At 32.9% G+C, this 15,425-nt stretch overlaps 1 protein-coding gene across 4 annotated transcripts in view; it reads right to left on the reverse strand.

Annotated features, from left to right (window-relative positions):
* The window catches only part of LOC143229303 (uncharacterized), a 74,884-nt gene that overhangs the window by 36,407 nt on the left and 23,052 nt on the right, over positions 1–15,425 (reverse strand). Inside the window, exon 1 of one of the 4 annotated variants that reach the window (XM_076461441.1) lies at positions 3,997–5,232. The exons of the other annotated variants lie outside the window; for them this stretch is intronic. Within the exon in view, the coding sequence (XP_076317556.1) occupies positions 3,997–4,039 (43 nt within the window). The 5' untranslated portion in view covers positions 4,040–5,232. Of the gene's footprint in view, positions 1–3,996; positions 5,233–15,425 lie in introns of those variants that run through there. 4 annotated transcript variants of the gene reach the window in all.

Below are 15,425 nucleotides of genomic sequence, written 5' to 3' on the forward strand. Positions count from 1 at the left end.
ACCACCAACTCTTGGGCTACTGTTTTAATAACGAATAGAGAGATTGACTGAAACATTATAACGCCTCAACGGCTGAAATGGCGAGCATGTTTGGTGTGACTGGAATTCAAACCCGCGACCCTAAGATTACGAATCGAATGCCTTAACCACCTGGCCATGCAGTGCCTATATTTTATGTCATTTTATTGTTTTGTCTCATGGAATATAAACAAGATAAGAATAACGCATGATTAAAAAGGTTTGAAATACAAAAACAAGTGGTGAGTGACAAAAACTCAAGCTAAGGGAATCAGTTACTCGAAATATACACTCAAAATTTGGGCTTATGAGTAAAATGTGTGAAAATGTGCAACTACAGTTAATACCTCTCAAGTAATATAAGTAAATACAACGCGAAATAAAATGCAATGTGGTAGAAATAAAAAAGCCATTGATGACTATTGTATACGTTATTAATCAAAGAGAGAGAGGGTTACGTGATCCTAAAACATACTGATTGTTTCTAAAACTCTGGAAAAAACGTTCTTGGTGGTAACTAATGAATACAAATATAACGTCTGTTGATTTCCACGTTAGAATAGCAAATTAATAATTTCTTATGGCTATTTTTTATTTCTATTAAAAGGCACAAAACAAATAGATAATTCATTTTCCTTAATAAGAAACAATATTTCTAGAAAACTGAGTAACTGTAAAACATCCAATTCCAGTAACTTGTAAGCTTATTCCGTGTAGCGCTGGAAACAGAATAGTGTTTGTTAAAGGTACGAGTAGTTAAAAGGGTAACTGAAGAACAGTACTTTATGCGGTTAATGCTACATTAATGTAACGCACGAAATGGGCCGTGTCTTTTCTTATTTCATCGATCAACTTTAGCACGGTAGAATCCCGAAACAACGCACGCAAAGCAATCTTCTCTTGGAAAGTAGTATTACCAAATTACACATAGTTGGAAGAATGAATAAAAGAGTTAAGAGTAAACCTAAAGCGTTAAATACGTCAGGAGAATCGTTCTATAAATCAAATATTTAAAATAATTCCAAGTACCTTTGTTATGTGAAACAAAGTTTAGTGAGTGTGTGTGTGTGTGTGTGTATATATATATTATGATTATTATTAAATCAAGATGCTCTAAGAATGACGAAAATCATGCCTTCACCATTTTATATCTAAATTCATTTATTATATGAACAAATATGTACGCAATCCAATAGAAGCGCGGCCTACTTTCTGAAATACATTAAAGTTTTGTACCAAACATGCCAGTGTCGGTCGAATGCTGTGAAATAGTTTTAAATATTTTTTTAACATCTAGTACGAAATAATATAAAAATAATATATATATACATACATGTATATTATAATTGTAAACAAATTCAATAAAAAATATATGCAGTTATAGCAGTTTTCTAAAGACAAGAAAAAAGGCGCAAATGCTTATACACGGTGTATGTGTGTGTGTATATATATACATATTTAAATCTATAAAAAAGTTACTTATGTAATATTTCACTCTTCATTTTCTTAAAAAATAATAAACTTTTATATATCTTGTGAATTTCTTACAATTTATTCATTCACTTTTTACCCATCAGCAAATAAATTGAAACTTTACGACTTTCACTGTTGATGTTGCCACGTAACAATTTTCCTTTGTTTCTGTTTAATCTATTACTCTATTGAACAAAAATCGTTTTTACTGAAAAACACTGAAAATCCTAAGCCTAAATTCAATTTTTCATTTCTCACTTGGTAACAACAAGACATAATAAATTGGAATGCAGTATAAATCCTAGCTTTGATTTACTAAAAAGCCTGTAGTAAACACACACACACACAAAAAAGCTCTTCAGACCAAACTGTTTCTTTCACCTAAAATTGATAGAAAACAAATATCAGACTAAAGTTCAGATAACAGCTCGAAATATTTAATTTGATTTACAAACCAACAGGTCCCCGGCTGGTACAACGGTAATTCTACGGATTTACAATACTAAAATCAGGGGTTCGAATCCCTTCGGTGGACACAGCAGATAACCCAATCTGACTTTGCTGAAAAAACACACACAAAAAACAACAGACGTGTATATAAATCAAACTTTCGTGTATCAACATAGATATTATACAATTAAATAAATTTTACACACCTATGTTATGGTTATTATTTTATAAAAAAATATAGTTCGTTTCTTGTTTATAAGAACCACCAGCAACTCTATATCACGTTGTGTTAGTGTGTTGTAATCGAAGTATCAAAGCATTTTGTTTATTTATTTATTTTGTGGTACAGAAAGCAGACCTTTACGCTGGTACCTATATTTTGCTGATAAAATTTAAGAAGTCGTGATAAGGACTCTTATTTACGTATAGCTTTGATAAGCCTCTGGATTTTAAGAGCTTTTTACGAAATACTGCACTCCTCTTAACTTAGAACCCACGTATTACTAACTTCATGAAAAAGAGTATTGTATTTACAAATTCTATGTCTTGTAGCAATATTGGCTTGTCTTACTTTTTGAAAAGGATATATATTTGTGGCCTATTATGCCACTTAAAATGTTGACCTTTAGAATAAATTATTTATCTATAAATCTTCGAAAATTCCATAAACTATATATGTATGACATGAGTTTCTTTACAAATAAATTATTAAATTAGCTGTTGAAATTTGAAATAGAACCTACGACATAGCAAGGTTATAAACTACAGAAATGAAAAACAGGTTTTGGGAAATGACAATAATTAAAATTCTAGTTTTTAAATAATTTTCATAAAACATATTTTCTAAAAAATATATAGCCTACAGGTGTATGATTTACCATCGTTATTTCAAACCTTTTTAGTTATTCGGCTTATTATGATTAGTACCAGGAACTTGGTTCGAGAAATATCACGTGCAATAAATACACCACACCAGCTTAGCTGGATTCGAGATAAGCATTACAGCTGCCAAGACTTCTTACTGAGAAGATAAAGAAAGATCGAACCTTCCTCTACAATAAATCCGGGAAGTTTACAAACGATTAAAATAAAAATATCAATTTGTACATCAACAAACATTGTTTTTAAACACATTATTTTAATTACTGATATTCTGACATACTTCACGAACTAAATAATATACATCATTTATCCATTCATAACTGTTATTGACTGATTTTAACTACTTATTTAAGTATCTTGCAACATCTTGCCAACATTTCCATACAATTGAAATTACTTTATATATAAATTTTATAATAATACTTACTTATCTTCACTCACTAAATGCCTTTAAATTAAATAACAATAAATTAAACACATGAAGTATTTAATAAACAAACCAATTTGATTTTGTGATTAGTTCGCGTTTGAAATATACCATGTGAAACAATGTTAAAAAAAAAAAAAACTTGATGATAATTCCTCCTACAGATTTGAGGACGCTTCTGTGTGAGACACAAATAATTCATTAGACCTTAACCTTTTCCCCCAGTCTTCCGCCTCCTTCCTTCTCTTTAGTTCATTGAAATTTGTTTAATCAATAACTCGCTGGCACAGGCTTTCCGGTTAACTAGTAGAAAAGGAAGTCGCATGGTGGGGGATAAAAGGAAGAAAGAGACATTTTACGTGACCCCTTTCTCAAGAGTAAAACGCTTTATAGGCTTCGTCCAAAAAAATATACTGTCGTGCATATGGGCATAAAATTTTGGTAAAATTAGATAAAAATTGTGTAGACACAGGTAGCGCCTTCTAGGAGGTGCATTTAATTTCTGAAATAATGAAACATTTCCCACATTACTTTAAAGTCAAACACAAAGCTACACAATAGCTATCTGTGCTCTGCCCATAGCGCGTATCGAAACCCGGTCTCTGACGTTGTAAGTCCGCAGACGTACCGCTATGCCATTAGGAGAGAGCTGTAATACATTGAACACAGCCGTAATTTTATTTACTTAAGTAACGTTGATAATGGCATGAGTTAAATTACTATACTCAAGTTATAGTCTTACTCACTTAATCGTTTTATGAAAAACGTAACCTGGAGCATTCCTGCCATAACTTGGAACGGAGGCCAACGAAAGATTACTTTTATTAGTTGGCTTTTATCACAACCTACACGAAATGCGCAATGAAATATATATACTTGTATTTCTCTTCACTAATCTTCTTTCGAAACCACATGTTTTGATAAATCACTTCAATCTGATATATCCAATGAAATAAATTGAAAATATCTTATGTAGATTACAACCATTCTGGGCGCTTCGGTCAGTGATAATATACCTGCTAGACCCCTGTTCGTCTGCGCGCGCACGTACATGCTACTGAAGATGCACTATCTTTGTTAACTATCTATTTGTTGCTATTAACGAGATAACCTCACTTAAGGTTATTAGTTGACTTCGTATATTTCAATACGTGTCATAAATGCAATGTCATAAATTATTTTATTCTATTACTGATTAAATGTTCTATTAAAATAATATGTTTTAACAATAAAATTTCATCCATGTAAAACAGTGAAATACACGAGGGCATCTAATTAACATGAAATAAATTACATGAAAAATGACTCATTCATAAATAAATACAGAACCAACAAGCATAGTGAGGGTATCATGAGCAGTATATTCGCGACCCATGTTGTACTGAGACTCAGTTGTTCTTTCGTAACTGCCCAAACCGCTTCATTCCTGGTGGAACATCGGTAAAAATCTATAGATTTACAGAACTAAAAATCCGGGGTTTGATTACCAGCGGTGGTCACAGTTGATAGACTAATGAGACTTTGCTCTAAAATAACAAAACCAAACCTAACTGCTTCTTACTTATAAAAACATCTTTACTTCCAGCACGCATTTAAAAATCTCGCAACTCAGCTTTTTTCTTTTTTCAAGAGAAAGATAAATAATATTCTTAACATTCTAATTCATGGGGAAAATGTTTGCTTATACTAAATTACTTAGAGGAATGTAAAAAATAAAACACGTATAATTCTTAACATGCTAATTTATGGGGAAAATATTCCCTTAAAAACCGAAATAAGTTACATTCAAGCCACTGGGAGACATATTTTAACTTCATTCTATTTGTTGAAACACTGTAGTTACTTTTATTTTCACTTTTACTTTTGTCTTCGTTTTGACAACATTTCAAGAACTAATCACTAAAACTGGCTGAAAATTCCAAATTACGAGACTAAAGTCCATGTCAACTTCTCTCAAACTGTACACTGCCTTCAATCTAAAGAATATTTGATTGTTTGTTTCAGAGCAAAACCACAATGGGCTATCTGCTGTGTTCACGAAGGGGAATCGAACCTCGGATGTTCACGTTGTAAGTCTGTAAACTTGCCGCTGTCCCACCAGAGGGCTGCGAGAACAAAGATTGCCTTAATGACGTTTCTTATGACTAAAGGAAACGTTTAGATATTACTGAGCTAGATAGCAGCACATCCAAAACAAAATAAGGAATATGACAGAATGGCATATAACAGTTTATGGTAATGTATTATTAATTCATAATTAATTACACTAATAACCTATGAATTCATAATTAATTTTATGATAAAGTAATTACGTTTATTTCATAAATGAAAAGTTTTATACATAAAGCACCACCAGTGTAATATTAAAATTATGTGTGCAATTATTTTTCTATACATTTATTCATATTAGAGAGCCTGCACAAAGAAAAAGTAGAGACTATTAGTTCAGATATAACGAACTTGCACGGCGCTTTTCTTTACTGTCACAGTTCTTGTGCATATGTAGGCTTAGATGAATAATCCTCGTTTGAAAATAGCCTTAGTCAACTGCTGACGTTGCTAGACGCCACTAAGCCTGCTACAACCAAACGTTGACGACTAAAGTGGCAGAGTCATGGCCTATATTGATCTCAGAGAATATCTTAAAGTAAAACTTTGAGAAAAAAAATGCTTATTAGAATTGTTATTATTACTAATGATGTTCTCGTCTTTTTTCATAAAGAAGTTTTTCTTCATCTTTTAGTATTTTATGTTGTATAAAAATTTAAAAATAGTTTATGTGAAAGTTTAAGTCCACTTAATATTAAAGAGATGATAATAACAGTAGGGTTATTTTATTATCAAGTACGTACAGTATTCTTTTTAATTATTTTATTACATAATATAAGCGCAAAATGTAACAATTAGTTCCTTTATTTCACTATTAGCTATTTTCAATTAATTAGAGATAAGTGGTTGTTCGTTTTAGTGAACATCACTTTACACAGTAACTTTGAAACGAGTAAGTCTACATGACATAAAACCATGTCTCTCTGATGCTCAGTTATCACAAAATTCCGAAATCGTTACCAATTTAATAATAACAAACATTATGAATCAGACTAGACAACAAAGTTGAAAAGAATGAGTCACCTTGAACGATCCTATTCTGTTACCGCGGCAACTAGGGTTGCTAGGGGTATACAAAGAAGAAGAAAAAAAAGTTTCCTGTAGAAATTTTCATGCTAATTTATAATTATGTATCAGATTTCGTAACGACGTATTGTGATATACAATATGCAAATGATAAATTGTGTGGCACGAATTATGCCTAAACATATTAGTTATTCCACCATTTCATAATCTGGCTATTTTTATAGTCGATGTATTTTTGTCAACAGCACTCTCCGCTAATTCTTGTGACACTCTAACCAAGCAGTGAGATTTAATCGTCACAATTACAACGCATCCTAGACAAGCGTGGCCAGGAGTTAGCCTACAGCACTGTTGATCCGAGGGTTCACGGTTCGCGCCCCATTGCCATAAAACCACGCTCCGCATTTTCGACTGTGGGTGGATTACAAAAGTAGTACTGAAATCCTAATATTCTATTACAATAGACTTTAAGTGTACAACTGGCTAGCTGATTCCCCTCTGACCTCTCACTTCAAAGGCGAAGATAGCTTTCATGTATCTTTGCACAGATAATTGAAAGAAACAAGCAAACTTACAACACACTAACAATCACAAAGTGTTTAGTGCGACCTTTCGACAAAAAGACGCGAACCATCGATATTGTGATTCACAATCCAGCGCGTTATAACAAGGCCACACCAGACACATTGTACTGTCATTAACACAAAGCTGCATAATGAACTATCTACGCTCTGTCTACTGCAGGGAATCCCCCACATCCTAAACTTAAGCCTTACTTACCGGGGATCCACATTTATGTGAAAAATATAATACGAATATAACAAAAAACAACAACATTAAATTACGTCTAATATTACAAAATTAAAAATGTCAAAAGTTTAGGTGAACATTCTTACAGATAACTTAGTGTCTATCTCAAGTGGTTCTGAATGTTTCAATGTGTCGTATCACTTTTGTTTCCATCACCGAACATATTCGCCCTTTCAGCTGTGGGGGGCATTATAATGTAACTGTCAGTTACATTATTAGAGTAGCCCAAGAGTTGGCGGTGGGTGGCGTTGACTAGCTGTTTTTCCTCTAGTGTTTACACGTATACATTAAGGACAGCTAGCGCCGATAGTTCTCGAATAGTTTTACGCGAAATTCAACACAACAAACAAACATTTTTGTTCTTTTTTCACTAACTCATCTGTGTACAAAGTTGCCTTCACTTTTACATAATAAAAGAGTTTTTATAGTTGTGAGAAGTATAACAAAAGAAAGACGGAAACCTTTTCAAGTTTCTCTTTTCTCTTTCACAAAGACGGGTGAATAAAGAGTGCTCATAAGTGTTCTATAGCGAACCTTTCTCTCCCAACAAGTTATTAAATTTCACAAACACTTTCCATATGAAGGTTTATTCTCTCAATAACCTTTGGTATTTTACAGTTTACTGGCCTCCATCTGTAGATATAAATTAACATTAACCGATGTCATCAAGTTTTCATTCGTATGCAATTTTATCAGTAAACTTTAGAAAATTTGGAAAAAAAACTTCATTTAGGAGATTTAACCACACTTTTCTTTAGTAAAACGTATTTTTTTACGTGCGTACAACAACACATGAATCCTTAAACACATTAAGGAACCATGATTTACGACTTTCTGGCCTTGAACTATGAAATATGTTTACAGCCTACGGTTTTATGAGATAAAAACCACATAGTTATAACGTTAGCTAAAGAAGTGCACGAACTAATATCAGCTTTGAAAACAATATACGAAACGGATGTTATTTGTCTACAGGCACTCTGTATGAATTATGTAAACGCATGTATAATATATGAGCAAACTGAATCAAGTTTTATATATCAATGGAAACTGGTACATAACATAATGAATACAACTTTTTAATCATATTTCTCAAATATTAATATTGTTACTAGAAGCTAGTAAAATATGTATATGAACGTACTATGCATTATTAGTATAATTTCTTATGCCAAACCAGCCGTCTCACATTTCTTTTTTTTTTTCTAATCGCGGTGCTTGTCATAGCTGAGAAATTAATTCTCGAAACCGGTTGAGATAAGCGTTCGACCCAGAGAGAGAGAGGAAAAAAAAAAAAACGGTTTCTTTTCACGTTATTTTTCTTTCACAAAATCCACATCTCGTACAAAGAAGGTATGTCGAAGGATAATTATTGTACGGTTCCACATTCAATAAACATACTATGATTAATATAAACGATATATGTAGTTTCGTTTCATTACTACGGAACTTATTTTTGTATGGACGGCAATTCACCCGATAAGGAAATGAACAAGTAGTTGTTTATTCTCTTGCATAATCAGGTTATCTACTTATTTGTTTGAATAATAGGTTCTATTATTAAATCGATAATATTAAAAACAAGCCATACAGACACAGAATTTGCGCTTGCTTGCTCTCTATTATAAATACACACAGCATTAAAAGTAAAAACAACCGGAATACAACTAGTGTACAATAATAGCTAAGTGGAGGCACAAAACAAATCTAGTACCGAGCAAGTGATCGTTCTGGAGTAATTAAACACGTTGTGTTCCAAAGTCACAAAGCGAAATGCTCCAATATTTTGCCGTAACCATGTCTTGAAATATCCTAATGTACCTTATCTAACAATAATGTTTGTGTTTATTTATATAAGTCATGTATATCCTCTCAGCTCATCTAATACAAGAAAATCGATGAACAAGCGCGACCCACATCCTGATCTATACACACAGACACTGTATGCAACATTACGAAGCGAAATATGATCATATAACTTGTTGAGACATAAATCTAAAATTAAAAAACCCTGAAAACGTCTTCACAGAAATGCAATGAAAATGTATTCAGAATTACTAAAACCCAACGTTTTTCTGACCAAATCTTTCTATGATGGTGATTTGGATTTCCACAAGATGCTTGTTTCTACACAAATGTTTAAAACTAAATCGTCCTCACCCTAATCAGTATACTGATAGGCAATATTGCATAGCGAAAAACGAAATATAAAAGTACAATACTCAAGAAACTCGTGAAACCATTTTGTTTCGAAATCTGTCCAAAGCACTTATTTCGACTCGTTTCATTTATTTTTATGTTATATTCCTACTGTGTTCCAAACGTCCACAGCCTGTCTTAATCTGATTTGGATTGTCAAGTACTTTTGTAACGTTCAGTACTTTATCACTTATACACAAATTTCCTCTTGTTTAACAAGTTCGAATGTCGACGAAGTTAAGGAAAAATCCAGAGCATCAGAAAACTAAGATACTTGAGAATAAAGTAAATCGAAGTCTAAAGTTGAAATATAGTGTTGTGTGAATATTATATAAAAACATTTTGTTTTCTAAATACTATTTCCACATTCTTTCTCTTGACAACAAATGTGTGTAATAAGTATAACAGAAAATTGAAAACATGTTTTTCTGTTTTTCAGTTTCACTCTTTATAAGACTGTAAAAAGTGTACTCTACATAATTAAATGTTACACCTACTTTTATCAGGTAAAAATTTCCTTATCAATATAGAACTATACAAACAGTCAGAAAAGACGTTTGGTATACGCACGGGTGCACGCGCGTTCCAGATACCATACTCCCGAGGGATGGAAGAAAATAGGCATTGAAAGAGTGACGTCATCGTCAAGGATTCGATTCTAATGACCTTTAAGTTCATAGTTCTCTCCACGTTAATTAACTCTAATACTAATTTGTTTAACGTAGTTATGTTTGGCTGAAATATTCTGTGAACTTTCTAGTGTAAAATTCTCTCTTAATCGTAAGATCGTAACTTATTCTGAAAGATCATAACGAAACGAAACAACGTATATAAAGCAAGAAAGTCTGTCTTCACATGTTTTAACATCGGCAAGTTTTCTCTACTTCTTAATTACGAACTAAAAAGGGGTACATTTTTGTTGCATCATATCAGTTCATTAATATTTCTGTAAGAGTGAAGCGGTCGAACAGCAAAAAGATAAATGCATAAAAATAAAAAGCATAAATTATATATATATATTTATTTATTTCGAAAGCTATTTCATTAATATACTCAGAATACTAAACACTATTCCTGTTTACCTTAACTTCTCGATTATCGTCAGTTACTTAGACTTCCTGTCGATCGACAAAACACAGTATTATTAAATAATTATACCTACTCTTTGTTGAATTATTTTATATAAAATTCGTATTACTATGTCAGAACAGAATTAACATTATATCGTACACACAATCTTCCTTAATATAAATTCTTTGATCTTGTAACTTGGCCCGGCATGGCCAAACGCGTTAAGGCGTGCGACTCGTAATCCGAGGGTCGCGGGTTCGCATCCCCGTCGTGCCAAACATGCTCGCCCTTTCAGCCGTGGGGCCGTTATAATGTCACGGTCAATCTCACTATTCGTTGGTAAAAGAGTATCCCAAGAGTTGGCGGTGGGTGGTGATGACTAGCTGCCTTCCCTCTAGTCTTACACTGCTAAATTATGGATGGCTAGCACAGATAGCCCTCGAGTAGCTTTGTGCGAAATTCAAAAACAAAAACATTCTTGTAAGTTTAAAAAACAACACCAATAACAACAAAAAACATTTTCTTAACCCCCACATTTTTAGAAATGCGAATAATTTATTTTGCAGAAACGTGTCTGTAACGTATATAATTGGTAAGAACAAAGCAGAAATTATTAAACATTCTCTTAAAAATGTTTCACTGTACAATTGCTTTATTACTATCATAGTAACATTTAAGTTTAATCTGTGCTATCATTACACACTCGTTCAAAGGTAGATTACAATTATACTTTTACACTAAGTAACGAAAAGTTTCATTTATTATTTTGTCACTTAAAAATATCAAACGTATCACTTTCTCTATGAATATTACATGTATAATATTACCTGTTTTAGAGCTTTATGTTGCAGACATTTACAAAATTATTTGATATTATCTAATTTGGAATACTATATTACATACCGGCTCTAACCATTTCTAATAGTTCAATACTTTTTAGAAGTCATTACAAAAATACGCTACCTTATGTTAACAGATGTGCTAATTCATAATTTTTATTATCAGCGACCCAAGAAGTAAAAGGTCGCCAAATTTTGATAACTCAATTTTTAGTACATATCTACTGAGTGAGTCATGGAAATTTCACATCGATAGGAGTAACGTTCTTTTAGCTTATAACCTCGCCTTTACTAACGTGTAAAACTTGCACCTTATTACAATCTTACCAGTCAAGCCTAACTGAATGTATGACAGCAAATTGGAACTGTTCACAACTTGTATAAAAAATATTGTTATGTAACAAACGTTTTTTACACAGATGTTCTGTAGCTTTCCTAATTTAGGATTTAACCATATTTACTTTTCATTACCTTTATAAGGTATATATTTAAATCTAAAGGGTAAAAAATACGAAGTCATTTTTGCCTGGAATGAAACATTCTCTGTATGTAAATATCTAAATTATGTTACAAGTATTTCTGTAACGAATTCATGTACACATCTCGTAAATGCCCTGCAAACATTTCAAAACTAGGTTAACAAAATGAATCGATTTCTTCATATTTACTTTTTATACATAACTGGTTTGTCCAACAGTAGAAAAGAGAAATAACGCGAAAGGCAGAATAATCGATAAATATTCAGAAACATCAATTTTTCCTACACTGATGAATTTGTGAAAGATAAACAGGACATAACTCATTAAATCACCAAATGTTGGCCAGCCTTCTTGTAGTCATTCATTTGTAATTCAGTTTCAGTTTTCACGTTCCTGTATAGCACACTTGTTTTCTTGTATGCAAATTCTACATTATTCATGAATTAATGATTGCTCGCATGCAATTAATGTGAACGCTCTAAACAGTAAAATATGCGGTTTGTGCTTTCATAATCTAGTGATAACCACAATTAACTACTTTCGGATATGAAGAATTCTTTCCGTGAGAGGGGGTGTATATATTGATGTTTAAATTACTCGTATTTAAGAAACTTTTAAGTTATAACACAGCTGTAATTTATGGATGATAGGTGCAACAGATTAACATATATAACAACTCACAATAATTCCCGAGCAACAAAAGATAGCATATATTATTAAACCCAAACTTTTCCTGGAGAACAACTATATTTATAAGGCCCGGTATGGCCAGATGGGTTAAGGCGTTCGACTCGTAATCCGAGGGTTGCGGGTTCGAATCCCCGTTGCACCAAACATGCTCGCCCTTTCAGCCGTGGGGACGATATAATGTGACGGTCAATCCCACTATTCGTTGGTAACAGAGTAGCCCAAGAGTTGGTGTTGGGTGGTGATGAAAAGCTGCCTTCCCTACAGTCTTGCACTGCTAAATTAGGGACGGCTAGCGCAGATAGCCCTCGAGTAGCTTTGCGCGAAATTCAAAAACAAACAAACAAACTATATTTATATATAGACTCACCATAACTTTCAAATTTCACCCAACTGATACATGTATATGCATAAGAAAAAGATACAGGATGTCCAAAAAAAATCTAAACCCAGCGGAAAATTAAGACTCTTCACACGATTTGCTCAATGTGCTGTCCCCGGAACTCTTTATCCTTCGGCGCCAAATTTTTGGAACACCCTGTAATTTAACTCACAAAGTAACCGTATGTCATAACCTATTTCACATCCCTTAAAAAAAAAAAAAAAATACCGGGAGCGCTCGAGTTAGCGAAGCTATCTTAACTCTAGTTTTTCTATTAAGTGTGCGGCTTGTATAACACGTCTTGCAACAGAACAAATTATGATTTATAATAACGAAACAATATTTCCACACAACAAACAAACACGCATAATAAACAAATGAAACGGTTTTATGTACTCACAATATTTCCATACAACCTTTTAATTCTTTCTCAACTAAACAGTATTTCAGTAGCACAAATGGTATTATTTACAATCAAATACCAATAATCTTATAATTCCAGTTAACTGATGAAAGAAAAGAGAGAAACTTATAAAGAATCATTGAAGGTAAATTCCAGTTAATATATTTCGAGACAAGATTCAATACGCCAATAATAAGCAAGGACATTACGATAAAAAGTAGTAACTATATGACATTTTACGTAAGGATTAACTGAAAATACAGTTATTTATTTCTCTTATGTTTATATAGATCGTGTACATATTTAATTCGACGACTCCAATATTCAGAAAAATGTAGAATTATTTTCTTTTGTAAGTTAATTTTCCAAGTATCGTGCGATGTTTAGTTCCTGTAAGGACGACTGCTGGTATCTCTGACCATAAAGCCCGTATACGAGATATTAATTACATACACAAACGTAGAATTTAATGTACTGTCTGAATTATACATCAGCCATAACAAGCGAAGAAAAGCATAATCCCAACCTACAGTACACAGCAGGGAATCTAATTAACAACCAACGACTGACTTACAGTGAACAAGACAGCAATTTGGAATACTCTTAAGCATTAATATTTAAGGTTATCTAAGCTACTGAGAAAATCGATAACAAACGAACTTTCATAACGTTTCTAAAATGAACCAGCAATTCTATCGGTTTCTTTATCAATGAAAATGCTCTACGATATTAATTCACCCTAAAATCCACTGTTCTGGGACTAAAATTTAGAAACGTTATTATAAAATTATACAAATTTTCACTCGTTACTCGTATACAATATTAAATACTATTTTTGTTATCAGAGCTCTCCATACGATCCTTTCGATCACGTGTATATATATATATTTTATTGCTGCTGTTTTGGAAGTTAAGCACAAAGCTGCATAATGGGCTATCTGTGCTCTGCCCACCATGGGTACCGAAATCCTGTTTCTAGCGTTGTAAGTCCGAAGACGTGCTGCTTGGGGAAACATGTATACATAATCAAGAATTGTTTATAAATCAGATCTTCTTGATGTCGATAAATATTTCCATAGAACAAACAAACATATAATAATCCAATAAAACGGCTTTATGTATTAACAATATTTTCACAGAACTTTTAAAACCCTTTACAGTAAACAATATTTCAGCAGCACAAAGCTACATTATTTGTAAACAAACTCTGGTAACTTAAGCGTGCTAAGACAACCAGAATAATAATGGCATTATTACTGTTTGTTTGTATTTTCAGCTGCACGAGAACTATCTGCGCTAGCTGTCCTTTATTTAGCAGTGTAAGACTAGCGGGAAGGCAGCTAATCATCACCAGCTACGCCAACTCTTAGGTTACTCTTTTACCAACAAATAGTGAGATTTATTGTAACATTATAACGCCTTCACGACTGAAAGGGCGAGCATGTTTGGTGTGACGGGGATTCGAAGCCGCGACCTTCAGATTACGAGTGGTACACCCTAACCACCTGGCCATGCTGGGTCTATTATTACTGTAAGCAAAAACATTGAGTCAAATAAGAAAAATATGTACAAAAAAAAAAACACTAACTAGGCTTAGTCAGATAAAAGTAGGTATCTGTTAAAAAACAAACAAAATCGCATCCGTGTATTATTGGCCAGATAGAAAATCTTGTCGTGTATTCATAATGACGTACATTTAATAATCCAATTTCCGTTATGGTATTTGTATTTGTATTTTCTTATAGCAAAGCCACAAAGGGCTATCTGCTCAGCCCACCGAGGGGAATCGAACCCCTGATTTTAGCGTTGTAAATCCGGAGACATATTGCTGTACTAGCGGGGGGCCTGTTATGGTAAGTATATGTGTGTCGCTAAACCAGAGGTAACATGATCAATACTACTAAGATACCTTAACATTCATGTGTTTTTGTGTGTGTGTATATACAGTGTATAAGAGCAAAAAAGAGCAGATCGAATACTGAGTTTCCCATCGATAAATGTATTATTTCTATATACTATGTGGCTGATTCGTTTTTAATGGATTTTTGTGATTAATATAACATAACCAAGGACGTCCATAAATCATAGAATGGATGCTACAGACTTCCATAAACATACTTATATTGATTGTTTCACTGAATATTTTATATACGATGATAAACAACTGTTT

This window comes from Tachypleus tridentatus, chromosome 10 (genome assembly GCF_004210375.1).
Source record: "Tachypleus tridentatus isolate NWPU-2018 chromosome 10, ASM421037v1, whole genome shotgun sequence".
In the NCBI taxonomy this organism is placed as follows: Eukaryota; Metazoa; Arthropoda; class Merostomata; order Xiphosura; family Limulidae; genus Tachypleus; species Tachypleus tridentatus.